Below are 15,840 nucleotides of genomic sequence, written 5' to 3' on the forward strand. Positions count from 1 at the left end.
TTAAGCTTACACGGGCCTAATAAATATAATTAATAAATAAAATAAAAGTATGTAACTACACTTTTGAGTGGCATTAACGTGAGACACTTCGGTTCTTGTCTGTTTGTCTGAATTAATTTTATGTCAGTGATTGATATAATAATTTAAGTCTTGGGGATCCTTTACACCTCTAAGGATAATTTAATAATCGCATTTTTTAATGATATTTTATCTCTGACATTTAGAGACTTTTACACCTATAAAGGATTTTTGTATTTGTTGTTTGGAATTTTTTATCAGAGTTTTTTTTTTTGTCAATTCTAATCGCTATAGAGTGTTTTCGTTATATAGAAAGAAATAATATCAAAGTAAAACAACAAATATCGACGTTATAGGCAGTCAATCATTATATCGAGTAACGTGAGGAGCTTACACTGTATATAATATACAGTGTAAGCTACTCGTGCAAGTACCGGTTACTAATCTATCACATTTGTGCTTAGAGTATCCATTGGTTTAAGCCATTGTGTTTTTTGTATGAGCATGTATAGAGTAAACAATATAGGTTAGTTCGTAGTCTAAAAGACGATGCCGCTCAATAGTACACATCGAGAAGTGTTCTTACACTAAAACATTTAAAAACTAAAAAAAAAATTAAGCTGACAATATATTTAAAAAAAATCTGTATGAAAAAAAAAACCATTACATGAAATGAGACCAATTTTCTCATCGGACGCACAAAGTACTACTGCTGGACTACCTAAATAAAAGTAGTGAGCTGGAAATCACTTACAAATATATATATATGAAAAGTTCTACCGTAAAAACATGGAGGTGATATATTATTATCCGGTACTGTATATATGTTTAATTGATTCCATATTTGTAATTGTATTTCGTATTTTTTTGTTATTTTTATTGCTTGTAAAAATTTGACATATAAAAGTGCCCTTGTCGCCTATTTGCAGAATAAATGTTTAATATTTGAATATTATAATTAATTGCGAAAATATTTATTTAACGATAGACTACGTATGTACAAAATCTACTGTGGTATATCACATTACGTCATAAAAAATAACCGTACAATAAACAATAATTGTTTACTTGCTATTATATCAGGCATTAAGGCTTAATAAGACTGGCAGTTATATCGGTGCAAGTCTGACTGAATAACGAACCATCTTATGACTTATTATCAGGAGTCAACACGGAACCTCTGTTCGTATCTGCTGAAATTGCCTGTTAGTGATTTTGGTCTGAAGTAAAGAAAGTAAATATCTCGTGGAAGATCGGGTTTGAGCGCCAGAGATGGGCATTTCGTAATTGATTCCTGATTTCATGATTACTCGAAATTACTTTTGGAATCTGATTACCGGTTCCCAGATTACTTTGTAATCTGACTAGCTGATTACTAAGTACAATTACATTTGAGGAATCTGGAATCATCTGTTGGAATATTAAAATTACTAGTAATTGGGAACCAGTGTAGATTCCTTATTACATGAATGGATTACTTGATTCCTTTCAGATTACCTCAAAATATATTTTGTTATACATAAAGCTATATTTCTGACTACAGACGTAAAGTATATTTCGATTTACTATATAGATGCATCTTATTTGTATCCAGTGTGCAGATTTCGAAAATTATGCCCATTTGAAATCCAAAATGGCCATCATTTTCGAAATCTGTATTCCCTAAAACCTATAAAACGACATCCATGACGATTTTTATGGCATACTGCATGGCCGCCATCTTGGATTCCAAAATGGGCATCATTTTTCGAAATCTCCACTCCTGAAAACCTATAAAACGATATCCATGACGATTTTTATCACGTAGTGCACGGCCGCCATCTTGGATTCCAAAATAATCATTATTTTACAGTAATTATAGAGTTTCACACATAAAATGTATTTGTCTTCTGGGATAAAAACGAAGGAAATTATTTTGACATTAAGTAATTGTAATTTAGTCTGGATAATATTACGTAATCAGATTACTCGAGTAATTGATTACCGAGGAATCACGATTACACTTGTAGTTAGATATATTCAATTCCGAAGGAATCAATTACGCAAGTAATCGGCGGGATTGACTACAGTAATTTAGATTACCAAAGGAATCGATCACTAAGGAATCATGATTACTGTAATGTAATATGTAATTTAATTCCAAAAGTAATTGATTATGCCCAACTCTGTTGAGCGCGAACCGACCGGCTCACGTATCATCTACGTCGTATACTCGTATTTTGTGATCCTTTGATTATTATTCGTATCGTATTTATGATGCTCTTGTGTTTTTACCTTAACAATAGTATTAAAACATATTAGACCATGTTTTAATGCATATCAAGAGCTTCCTTCATATTTACTCTGAATAAAGTAGGATTTAAATTACGTAATGGAAAGCGACTTGCATTATAATATACGTAGCTTACAGCCCTGGTTGAAGAGGATATATTAGTGGTCATTTCGCCATACAAACGTTCTCGATATTTTCCTCTCTGTATTTTGGCCCTAGATTTTTTTTTTTTCAATATAAGTTCAAGATTACCAGTATTTGTGTTTCGCTTTTTTGATATTCTCGTTTTCATAAGAACTAGGTTAATTCAAACAGCGCTAAAAACGGCTAAATAAATCCGCCGTAAACAGAAGCATAGCATACAAAATCGGCAACAATAAACGCAAAAATCTAAACGGTCAGATACAGATAATTTCTTTCTCATTCCGTTCCCAAAATTTCGTTACTATTGGTTAGTTAGTTTTAGAGAAGGAAAATGTCGAAAACAAAACCTCGATTTCTGAGATTTTTAAGCAGGATTTTTCGCCTAAGCTGCAGTTGTCCTTATCGCACTAATTTAAGAAGCCGTCCCCGTCAGCGCGACGGAGATATTTACCTAAAAATCTCTAATCTGAGAAAGGGCTCAGCTGATATATCGTCTTAATAATATATCTGTGATGATATGATGTGACTAGTCTCACTCATACGTAGGTTTTCGTAACAGCTGCTTGCCGTAACCGTAGTCCGTAACCTTCTTTCTTTCTCAGATATTCCGTTTTGTTGGTGCAGTGACAACGACTCGTTTAGAGCTGCGGCTAGTGACGTGTATGTTTTTTATTATATGTGACTGAAATGTTCAATTCAATTCATGTAAGTACATTTAATAATCATAACACACCTCAGTAAAAGTGTTATCAACCGACTTCAACAAAATTACGATGCAGGCCATAAATTCTCGGAATATACCTATATTTTAATGTATATTCCCCGTTTTCCCGATACCGGTTGGGGCCCGATTTGGAAATCGAGGAAACTCATCTAATGATATTGTAGTAATTGAGTGTATTTTTGTTTAGCGTTTGTAAAGTGGAATTGCTGATGAAATAATACCTACTGATATATACCTACCTACTAATATATGTGTTTTGTTGTTGTCTGTTTTTATACGCCCATGTCCATTTTCGGTCTTTATTCTCAGAATACTGGTATTACTTAGATTTGTAGTTAATAAAAGAGTAACATTTATTCAGCAAATACAATAATTATAACAGTAGAAATTAAATAAATAAATATCGGATACAACAAAATTAACTATGATAATGATAAAGTTCAGAAGTCAGTCCAACAAGCAAAGTGTGGAAGGGCGGCATCATAATCGAAACCAAATAATTAATAATGAATTACTTAGTTTTATGAAGCGCCAGTTAGGAACAAAGATACGGACATAGATACTTTGCGTATATTTTTGTTAAGTATATTAATAGGTATGGTCGTTGATTCATTATCATGTACTCAAGTAATATTTCCCCAACTACTGCCAAGGTACAACTGGTACAATGTTTTCTATAGGACCGATATGAAAATCGTGAAAGCAATATACCGGGTGTTCTCTGTAACACGAGCAAATAATTAAACCATATATTGTACTCCTAAAACGATATAGGTAACTTTTGAATAAGAACTTTAAAAAATTATGAAATCTTAAGATTTTAACTTTTTCATACAAATTTAATATTATTTTCAATGTACGCTGACATCAGTGTGTTTGACGTTGCTTGTCACGCTTTAAACATAACAAAATTCGCAATACATTGCGTCTAAGAATTAACTGCAATGTGTAATAAAAATCAAAACACAAGTTATTTTTCAAAGTTGTTGTACAAATGATGGTCAGTTTGAGGAGTACAGCCCACAGTTTAATTTATTGCTCCTGTTACAGTCTGTTATACGTTTCGTCTACTCCGGGCCTTCCAGGTGTCTAATTGATTTTTTTTTCGCGATGTTATAGTTAACACATTTAAATAATTAAACCATCTTAACACATTTTTGACTAAGTACTTACATAATAATATTAATAATTAAGGAACTTAGCTTTAAGAATAGAATTGTATAATACTGACTGTACTTAGCTATGGAAGAGCGGTGCCTCCTAGCACAGGTTATTTTGTAAATAACTTACAAGGAGACACCAGCCATTGTAACATTTGTCATGGTTTTTGAAAGAAATAAACAATTTTGATTTTGATTTTTTTTTTTATTTGATTTTTGACATACCAATTACACGTAAAGGTTATAATAGGTAATCTCGATGGGCTTAGTTGATGGCGTGGAGTGCTACAGTCGCGCTGGGTGCGGCGCTGGCGGCACTGCTGGTGTGGCTGAGGTGGCGCGCGCGCAACCTGCGGCTGCTGGAGCTGGCAGCGCGCGTGCCCGGCCCGCCGGCTCTGCCGCTCCTTGGCAACGCCTTGCTCTTCATGGCTAAACCTAATGGTAAGACAATGAAAAGAATTGTCTCAGCTTATTTTACCTGAAATTGTTAATTCGTCTTTTTCCTCGAGTTATCGGGTTTGACCAGGCATATCAAGATTATAATTAAGAGCTTTACTACAAATTATTTGTAGTAAAGCTCTTAATAATTAAGAGATTATAATTATTATAATCTTGATTTTCCTTGATTTACATTAAGATGTACAGTACAAACCTGGATAATTTTATTGAATTCTCAAGAACCAGTTTTTCAATTTAAATAGGTCGCATCTATTATGCAGGTCCAAAAACTGTTGTCTCAATTATAGAGGTTGCGTTCTGGCAAATTTATTTTATGTGGGTGCAAAGTGCAAGCAACTATTGAAAGTCCTTTTACAATCTTATATTCTGGTTTTCTGTTCTACTTATATAGAGTATTTAACTTTTATACTACGTTAATTACTAATTTATTTTCTTATAATCATTTGGATTTTAGTATTATTCCGGTATTGTATTAATTATAGATAAAATACAGTTCATGATTTAAATAAAACTCTCTCATATACCCGATAAGATACCTAATAAATTAAACAACTTCTGGTATTATTTTAAGATTTAAACAGTTTTATAATGAATACGACCCGTTGCCATTATAGAGGTTATCCAATTATCCAGATCCCAATTAATCAGGTTTCACAGTAACTATATTATTAAACCAAATTATTTATTAGATTTCCAAAATAAATTACAATCATAAAAATACTTAAGAACTAGGGAATACTTAAGCAATAAAATTAATTACAAATTAAACTAAACCCACACTAACCCATAAAACTATTCGATCAACCCACCTCGCATCGTCCTCGGCGCAAAGGTGCCCCTTACGCTTGCCGCGTTTCTGCGTTGAACCGCAATGGACAACCTCCTATTATTAAATAATAGAAGGCTCCAAATTTAAAAACCAAAAAAATGCTTCTAGAACTTGGTAGATGAAATCGAATCAAATTATATTTGGTAAACCCAGTTAGGAACAATATTAACTAAATATTCCATAATGTTATTAATCATTACAGAACAATTGAAATTGGTGGCGGACATCATAGCCAAATACGGAGAGTACGTGAGGTTCTGGTTGGGGCCTGAGCTGAACATAGTTGTCTCGAACCCGGAAGATATAAAGGTATAAGCTCAGTGTTGGCCGAACGTAACGCCAATTTCTAGACTATATAAGGCCTACCTCTGGGGGCTTAGCCAAGATGACAATCGTACATCAATAATCGCCAAATGAAAAGAAATACGGAAAAAACGGCAAAATAATCACGCTTGTTATATAAGGCCCCACTTAATTATTTATTTTATCCTGTTTTTGGTATATGTTGTTATAGCGGCAATAGAAATACATCATCTGTGAAAATTTCAATTGACTAGCTGTCACGGTTCATGAGATACAGACAGACAGACAGACGGACAGTGGAGTCTTAGTAATAGGGTCCCATTTACGAAAAGTCACGTGACTATTTCCATACAATCCAGTTTCGATTGGATTTTCTCTGTCAAAGATGGTCATCTTGGTTCGGTCCCCATGTCACTTAAGAGCATACATAAATATAAGTAAAGAAAGAGTGGTAACTAACAGTTTTCTTACGCAGCGGCTTACGTGAGCGATGACTCGCAAATGCGACGCGGCGCGGCGGCCCAACGGCATTCGGAGATCGCCCACGTAGGACACTTCCATAGGTATCAAAGGATTGAATTCACCCGCGCCGCGCCGCGCCGCTTCGCGTTCGCGAGCTATTCGCTCACGTAAGACTGCTTTACCAAAACGCGAGTTATTTCGCAGTCAACATCTAGCGTCAAGTATTACAGTTATCAGTACCGCTACTGTTAACATAATGAACTTTTCATATTAGCCCACATTATAGTAATGAACTTAATTGTATGTATATTATTTAACAGTTGATTCTGACGAGTAACAAAGTCACCAAAAAAGGACCTGTGTACAACTTCATGATACCCATGATAGGGACCGGAATACTGACGGGAGGTAAGTAAAATAAATAGTATAAGGGGCCCCCTGGCGCCAATGACCTTCGATCTGAATCCCTTAGTTTTCTAATGGGTTTCCTAGCTTATCATATTAACAGCAGTGGCTTTAAGCAATATAGTATCCCATATTTACTTCAAAGTTCATCGTCTTCGAGGTATTTGGCATCAAAGTTGCACAATTTTAATAACTATAAAACCAGTTTTTTGGCCATAAATTTTGTGTTAATTAGATTAAAATTTAAATCTCTGACCAGTTTTTAGAAATGTCAAATATGAACCCAAATATGTAGATTTCGTAGATCAAGTTATGGACAAAGTGTTTTTTGTAGAAATTTTCTGGCTATGGATGAGGTATTGGTGGCTCAGATGGCAGAGCGCTGGTGTATCAATCCAGAGGTCGTGGGTTCAAGTCTCACTAAAGGCAGTAATTTTTCCACTATTAAATTTATTCTCAGCTTAATGTTTCAAATAATCATAAACAATTAGTATTCATTTCTTTCAAAATCCGGCAGACAAGAATGGAGATAAATTAAAGATCGAAGAACCGATAGCCGTTTTTCTTATAATCTCTGTAGTGCCAATATAAGAGTAACGGCTCAAAACTTGTCAAAAATCGATGAAAACCGCGGGGAGCCCCTTAAGTATTTATGTAATAAAAATTATAATTGGTCTTAAAATTTGTTATTTTTTTATGTATTTTTTAGGGTTCCGTAGCCAAATGGCAAAAAACAGAACCCTTATAGATTCGTCATGTCCGTCTGTCTGTCCGATTATGTCACCGCCACTTTTTTCCGAAACTATAAGGGCTATACTGTTCAAACTTGGTAAGTAGATGTATTCTATGAACCGCATTAGGATTTTTATACAAAAATAGAAAAAAAAAAAACAATAAATTTTGGGGGTTTCCCATACTTAGAACTGAAACTCAAAAAATATTTTTTCATCAAATCCATATGTGTGGGGTATCTATTGATAGGTCTTCAAAAATGATATTTAGGTTTCTAAAATCATTTTTTTCTAAACTGAATAGTTTGCGCGAGAGACACTTCCAAAGTGAAAAAATTTGTGTCCCCCCCCCCCCCCTGTAACTTCTAAAATAACAGAATGAAAAATCTAAAAAAAATATATGATATACATTAGCATGCAAACTTCCACCGAAAATTGGTTTGAACGAGATCTAGTAAGTAGTTTTTTTTTAATACGTCATAAAATTAAAAAAAAAATTTTTTTTCATCAAACCCATACGTGTGGGGTATCTATGGATAGGTCTTCAAAAATGATATTTAGGTTCCTAATATCATTTTTTTCTAAACTGAACAGTTTGCACGAGAGACACTTCCAAAGTGAAAAAACTTTATAGTGACCAATAACTACTTTTTTTTAATAGCGGAAAATTGTATATTAGCTATTCCTAGCTGCGGATGGCATATATTTATCGAGAAGGGATAACTGCCAGTAGGCCTAGCACATGATTGGCGCGACAATATGTTGCGGCGAGATAGACTACCCGTCTTTTACTAAGTATGTTAATTAAAGAGGGACGGGTAGTCTATCTCGCCGCGAGATACTGTCGCGCCAATCATGTGCTAGCCCAGCTGCAATACGTGTAAGATAAGTCTCAGTCATGTAGACCTCTTTTTTAAAGTCAAAAATGTATTAATCACGTCTTTTTCCCGGGGTAAGCAGAGGCCACAGACATACCTCTTTCGCTTCCTTCACTTTCATAAATTCCTCATACACGTTCGTCGGCTTAGGGTGCTCTTGACCTGAGAAAGTCCGTCTAGGTCTACCCCTTCCAGCTCCCTCTTCTACTTCTCCCTTACACACTCTCTTTGTTAGCCCTCACTCATTCCTTCCACGTGTCCAAACCATCTCAATATACATTTCTCAATTTTTGTCACATCTTCGTTCAGTCCACACTTTTCCCTTATCACGCTGTTCCTAATTATTTAAAAAAAATTAAAAAATTCAATACAAGATTTTTTGTCAGACTCAGGATTCCCTTTAATTTGTTGCGTATACTTCATTATTTACCATAAATTTAGTTTGTAAATGCATGCTACATGTCCTCTGTAGCTATTTGTATGCCATGTGGCGAAGCATAGTGATACTTTTTTTATAAATTTAAGACCTACTGCGGTGGCAGCACGGTTCCATTTTTGTCACTTGTCACTATGCCCGTCACTTTCACGCTTACATACTTGTTGGAACGTGACAGCCATGGTGACAAATGATAAAGAGCCGACCATCTTAACCCTACTGTTGTACATACCTATGTTTAACAAATAAATAATTTGGAATTGGAATGTCACACCACACACAAGTTCACTTGTGTGAGAAGTCTCAATGCTCTCATTACCACAGCGTTGCATCTGGCGATCATAAGGTCAAGTAAAGAAAACAGTGGTTTTGGTTGATTTGAAATATTTTCAAATTATTGAAGGTCAAGATTTGACTCACAGTTTTTGACAACATTGAAAAATGGATACAAAGAATACGGCAAAATAAAAATAAAATGTCGGTATCACAGGTGAACATTGGCGTCATTGTCGGAAGACAGTGACACCATCATACAACAAGAAGGCAGTGGCCGCGTTTGCGCGCGTGTTCAACGCGGAGGGGGCGGACCTGGCGCGGCGGCTCTGCGCGCGCGACGCGAACTCCTTCGACGTCTTCCCCGAAGTTGTTAACACCACAACGCAGTGTGTTTGTCGTAAGCTGTTTCTTTTTTGGTTATGCTACACTTTTTTACATTATCTACATGGATTTTTCTAGAAGGAATGCGAGCGATATTGCAAAGGCGGAGTAATCATCCTTCCCGCTTCTATTATGTAATTTTGTATGTCCATAACAATATTTGACCCGCCCGTCATCAAATGCCTATATGTACTTTTTTTACCTGTGATTTAATTCTTATATGTATGTGTACTATCATTTATTACAGAAACACTAATGGGCCTCACAAAAGATGACTCAATGAATTTGACAAATCTTAATTACGTGGTTTCAAACACTCGCAGGTACTTTTTATCCACTACTACTATACACCGTGTTTTTATTGAATCACGTTAACTTCGGGGTATGGGTAAGTAAGTTTAAGGAAACTAAATGGCATAGACAAATTAGAAATAAAAAAATTATTAAATATTGCATATAGCGCTTTTGTAACACGGGCATTACATTCTCAACCAAACAATTGAAAATGGTGACATATCAATGTCATTTCGAACATCGATCGTCCGAGATAGTACTTACGTTTAGTAGCAAAAGTATGAACTCGTACTAAATACTAATCAATATGTAAACAGGCCCTAATGCAAGTGTACACGCTCGTAAGGGCCTTAAAAGGTAAAAATTAATGATTGATTATCTCCAAAATGGAGTTAATTAGAATAACGGTGTCTTTGAGAAAGTAACGTAATTTAAGCTCAGGGATGCACCATTGAAATTAACGGAAATCAAAAAAAACACGGTGCTTAACTACCTACATATTTTATCATTAAATATGTTTAAATTGATATACATTCGTCGGCTAAAGTCTTAATTCCATTAAATAACATTAGGGGTTTTCTAGTTTGTTCAATAATATGTAGGTACCTATCAGTGGCGGCGCACCACAAATGTTCGTAGGGAACCCGGAGCTCATTTTGCTTTCCTTTTCTCCATTAACCGATCGTGAAAGTACTCAACGGGCTGAAATTAGACAAGCCGGTGGGAATCGAGTTCTTTGAACGATCCGCCACTGGTACCTATCTAAAATTCTAAAGCTCGTAACTCCGACGGAGGAGTGCGACTTTAGCCGATGACATGCTTATTTATAGGTGAGAGATCATTTGTAAATTTGTGAGATACATCTATGATTGAGTAATTTCAGTACAATTATTAGAATAAAGTATACCATCAAAAACATAACTGTTAAAAAAAGTCGCAACTCAGTTCTTCTACCGTAGATAGTTGTGAGATCCATGTAATACCAAGACGGTTAATTTATTCAGTCCCTACTTAAGGTACCTTCTGTCTTAAGTTATTACATAATTAGCTTACCTAACAACATCTTTATAGTGATATGAATATTAAAAATCTTTTACGTTTTAAAAGGCAGTTGGTGTAACTAGAAAACTGGATTGAAATAGCAAAATATTTGAGTTTTTCCTTGATTTGTACACAAAACACTAATTGTATCCTAAATTAGAAGCTTCTATGTCTGCTAAAAGTGCCTTAGAGTTTTGATGATAGGTCAATCGGTCAGTGAGTGAGAGACAAAATCAAGAAACTTTGACTAGTTATAATTCTTAAACTATGGGTTCAAATTGAATGAAATTAGAAATATACTATGTTTATTAAATACAATGCTTGCTTGATTACTGAAAATTCAGGCTTCTATTTTTATCCACAACGAAGTTATAGCGGTTGAAAAGGCCAGAGGGCCTACCGCAAACCACGTTCGACGTGTTGCCTCTCTATCACACTTACGCACGAATTTTTTGTCCACAGAATGTACAGTTTTTTTTTTGCCAAAATGACTAAATGGTGGCTTCAGGTCCCGCTTATATATTGGATCACAGGAGCTCAGAAGGTTGAAGATACAATGATTAAGGACTTTCATATTTTGATTAAAGATATAGTGGATAAAAGAAAAAATGCTTTGGAGAGGAATGAGGGCACAGAGGAAGAGGTTCGAGGCATCGTTGACAGACTCATCTTGAACGGAGATTTCACCGAGCAGGAGATTAGGAATCAGACTTTAGCTTTGTTTACTACTGTAAGTATACTAATAATAGAATAGTAGTAATAGTAATTAATAGCATAGTGAACTTTTAGGGGCAAAACATCCAAGCAACATGTGTCAACGTACAACTATCAACAAGAGTATAATTTAGAACTAATTACGAAATAGTAGTTTATGTGACTGCTACATAATAAAAGGCAATAAAATACGAATGTGGATTTATGAAACGAATGGAATGAGTTTCATAAAAGGATCACACGAGTATTTTAATGTCAAATGACGTACAGTTACATACACTGCTTTATCGACATCAATATCATAAGCTTCAACAATATCAATTGCTTCATTGCAAATTGCGGGCATTTTTCTCTTTAACTCCAACTAAGGCGCAATTAGGGTGACAGAGAAAGATGTCCGCGATTTAGGAATTTCTGTATTCGCAGTAGGCTGGCTGCGTATATTGATTCAGTCACGAGAATGTTGCCGGTAACTGTAATTACGTCATTACAAATCGGATCCTCTGACACGTATATATTTAAACTTCTCTTATAATCAATCATCAATTTTCATTAATCTATGTTCTGCTTTTTAAAACAGAGTCAAGAAGCTGGAGCAAAGATAGCATCTGCTGTTCTCTTGTACTTAGCGCATTTGCCGGAGTGGCAGGTAATCAAATACAGTACTTACTACTTAATGGCGAATAACTGACAGGCCAATATCGTCCGGCGAATGGGTAATCAGTGGGCCCCTTTTGGTTAACACTGTTGGCAATACCTCCCTCATTGCGCAATGTACTAAGTAACTAAGGGCCACTTGTACTATACCATCCCAATATCCCGGAGTTAACCGGTAACCGTTAACCCAGTTTCAAATTGTACTATAACCATGGTAACGCCAGGTTTAACCGGTTAACCACGGGTTAGTGATTGGTGCAAGTGGCGCAAAGTGATTGATAGAACCAGTTACAAACTCGATTGTACCTTTTGGCTCTCGAAAATTCTATGTATAGAGATAATTATACAAGATTATAACACATTATAACGGCAACCTCATGAATTTTGATAAGGTGTTACCAAAAGGTCATTGACAGTCAAGATCGCTATTATAAGGGCGTCGTTAACAAATACATGTTTAATTTTAATTTATGTAAGTATTTATTTTATTGTAAACGATGATATATTACTATTAATTTAGAGGAATTTAGAATTATTATTGATATTTTATGACACTTGAAATAATAATAATAAGCCCCCAAGGCAGTTTCTGGCGAGCAGAATGGCAAGTGACGTCCCTTGGGTCGTATACCCCCGAGAATCGGTCAGGCCCCTCTCTCCGGCTTGCCTTCATTGGCCGGCTGGAGTAAACACTGAGCAGGGGCCGCAGGACTCTCACCTCTGACTTGCCTTCACTGGCTGTCCAGAGTGAGTGATAGAACTGAAATATGCATAGGTAAGACGCGAGTTGGCACTGGCCGCTCGGTAGAAAGCGATGCACACTCTCCAGACCTTGAGCCACTCACGCAATGTTGTCCCCTTGTTACTTCGTGCCAGCGGCTGTATTTGAGGACCCATGTTTTGAGTTGGCGAGTCACCACCTGCCCATTTATTTCAGGTTTTGTAACATAATTATGATTAGGGCAGGTGCCATAGTGTTCTCCATAATCCCGGTTACCAGTCCACTAGTATCTCAATGTAGCCCTGTTTCTTTGTCCCTTTTTTACAATAGCCCTACACTAACCGGGGCTTATCTTTGGGTGCATTGGTATAGTGGTTACAGGGATAATCGTCGGTTGGTGTCACATCACATTTAGTAAATTGTCTCCTACGTGTTGGCTTCGGCCCCACGTACGCCTTCCAAATGTCCGGGACCACATGTTCCCGAGATAAAGTAAAGACAGACAATAATAATAATAATAATTCAGCCTATATATACGTCCCACTGCTGGGCACAGGCCTCCTCTCATGCGCGAGAGGGCTTGGGCTATAGTCCCCACACCAGCCCAATGCGGATTGGAGACTTCACATACACCTTTGAATTTCTTCGCAGATGTACGAGTATGCGGGTTTCCTTACGATGTTTTCCTTCATCGAAAAGCTAGTGGTAAATATCAAATGATATTTCGTACATAATTTCTGAAAAAATCATTGGTACAAGCCAGGATTTCAATCCGCGACATCCGGATTGAAAGTCGTCATATCCACTCGGCCACTACAGCTTGAAATAAATGAGTTTTATTTTACTTACTTATTTTTTAAACTGATTTCACAGGATAAAGTGTACAACGAGATCCTGGAGCGCCTGGGCCCAGAAGACGATTTCATAACGGATGAGCACATCAAGTCACTCCAGTACCTGGATATGGTTTACAAGGAAGTTCTGCGCTGCATGTCCATAGCCGCCATGATCCAGAGGACAGTGGAAGAGGAAATTACTATAAATTCTGGTATTTTCATTGCTTTATACTCACATCTTTCTGTTAAGTATCGTAATAAATACGTTTAAAGGTACTAAAGGCTGACTCACGCTAGAACGGCTCCTGGTTGAGGCAACCGATACTTCATTCTCTATGACAGCTGCCCGATGATCACGTCATACTTTCTATAGAAAACGAAGTGATGGGTGCCCGGGTCCGGGCTGTTCTAGCGTGAATCATCCTTAACGCGTTGCTGTTACTTCGTTTATAATAAAATAAATAAATAAAAAAGCCTTTTATTTCTCGCATGCACTTCGTTTATACTCGTAACTAAATATTTTCATGCGTCTCTGCACATGTACAACCCTTTTGAGCACAGGTTTTTGAAACTGAGGTCCCATTTCCATCATTTTTCTACAGACGTTAAAAAAGGTCAAAATATACGTAGGTACAGCGCACTGCAAAATTATATAAACTCAAAAAATTAAATGATGTATGTATTTTCTTTACAGGGAAAATCACCCTGCCAGTTGGGACATCTTTGGCTATTCCCATTCACATGCTCCATCGAAATCCAAAATACTGGCCGGACCCCGACAAAATTGACCCGGGAAGGTTCCTGCCCGAGAACGTGGAGATGCGGAACCCTAATGCCTTCGTGCCTTACAGCCTGGGCCCAATGGACTGTCTAGGTAATAAACAAACACAAAATAACAAGAAAATAATATCGATCACACCCTCCAGAAAAAATGGAAACACGGGCGGTGTTTCATCTTCTACTCGATAATATAGAAAGCCTATAGTGTCTCGAGCACCACGGAGCGTGTATTCTCGACGCTGACGCCGACCACCATACATTAGTGAAGACAAAGTTATGGCGCTCAGCGTCAACGTCGAGCATGCATTCTGTGGGCCCAATGGGCCCATACATTTGCTTTAACCAATTTAGTAACCCGTTACTGTACGGTAGTATTAGTAGTACTATGCAGTACGGTACATAGTCGGTAAACAAAGGCAACTTAGATAAAATTATCACAAATATCATGTGTTGGTACAGGTCGCGTGTACGCCATACAGATGGTAAAGACGCTGGTGGTGCGCACGCTGCGGCAAGTGCGGCTGGAAGCCGACGGCCGCCTCGAGGATCTGGTGCTCGACGTTGCCATCTCCGTCTCCTTTTCCGACGGGTACCGACTCAGGGTCTATCCGAGAAGGCCGAAGAATACAAGAGATCGAAATATTGCATAAGTCTAGAGTAATCAAGAATTTTTTGCCTTATGTTTCGTCATACGCTCTGAGCGTGGACGCTCGCGTCGACATCAGTCGACCGCCATACAATCAACTGTATTTTATATTATAGCAGTAGGAGTCAGCGTCGCGTCGAGTGTGCGTTCTGTGGTCCTCGGGTTATAAAATTTAGATAGTTTGAGTTGTAATTATGATACCTATAAGATAAACTCGGGTAATTTATAAATGTTTTAGAAAAATTACATTGGGTTGCATTTTGATTTGTTAAAGTTTTATTAAACAGTCATGAACTCAAGGCCTTTGTGTCCTCCAAATTCGGATCCGATAGACTTGGGATTCAATTTGGGATTTTAAAAGTAGGTCAATAGGTCAGAGTAGATGGGGATATTCCAGAAGGGACAACAGCAGAGCAGGTGAATTTTGGAATAAGTAAACAAAATTTTAAAATAAACAAAGCAGAATGACTGTTAATTCTGAAAAGGCGGTCCGAATAGTCACTAAACGAAATAGATTTACTAAGAAAGGGAGATATGGCTTTATTGAATATGGGTGCTCCGAGAAGATGTGGACTGCATTTAAACTGCATATACAGTCATATTTGTGGTGTACTTAATAAAATGTACTGGAATGTTTTTTTGTTTTCATTTACCGAAAATAAATAACAATTAT

At 36.7% G+C, this 15,840-nt stretch overlaps 1 protein-coding gene across 7 annotated transcripts; it reads left to right on the forward strand.

Moving 5' to 3' along the window:
- The first annotated feature begins 1,094 nt into the window (after positions 1 to 1,094).
- LOC133528982 (cytochrome P450 4g15-like) lies at positions 1,095 to 15,803 on the forward strand. Of its 7 annotated transcripts, none has more exons than XM_061866527.1 (12): positions 1,119 to 1,252; positions 3,037 to 3,139; positions 4,588 to 4,759; positions 5,809 to 5,915; positions 6,692 to 6,779; positions 9,312 to 9,494; positions 9,726 to 9,801; positions 11,276 to 11,543; positions 12,108 to 12,176; positions 13,779 to 13,953; positions 14,436 to 14,615; positions 14,981 to 15,803. In XM_061866527.1, exons 2-12 carry the CDS (start codon positions 3,122 to 3,124, stop codon positions 15,169 to 15,171), a joined length of 1,527 nt encoding a protein of 508 aa, XP_061722511.1. In that variant the 5' UTR covers positions 1,119 to 1,252; positions 3,037 to 3,121; the 3' UTR covers positions 15,172 to 15,803. The 7 variants fall into 7 exon arrangements, with proteins under 7 accessions (XP_061722509.1, XP_061722511.1, XP_061722515.1 ...); XM_061866531.1 differs by having other exon boundaries at positions 3,037 to 3,094; XM_061866526.1 differs by having other exon boundaries at positions 1,133 to 1,223.
- Positions 15,804 to 15,840: the final 37 nt, after the last annotated feature.

Source organism: Cydia pomonella, chromosome 20 (genome assembly GCF_033807575.1).
Source record: "Cydia pomonella isolate Wapato2018A chromosome 20, ilCydPomo1, whole genome shotgun sequence".
Taxonomy (NCBI): Eukaryota; Metazoa; Arthropoda; class Insecta; order Lepidoptera; family Tortricidae; genus Cydia; species Cydia pomonella.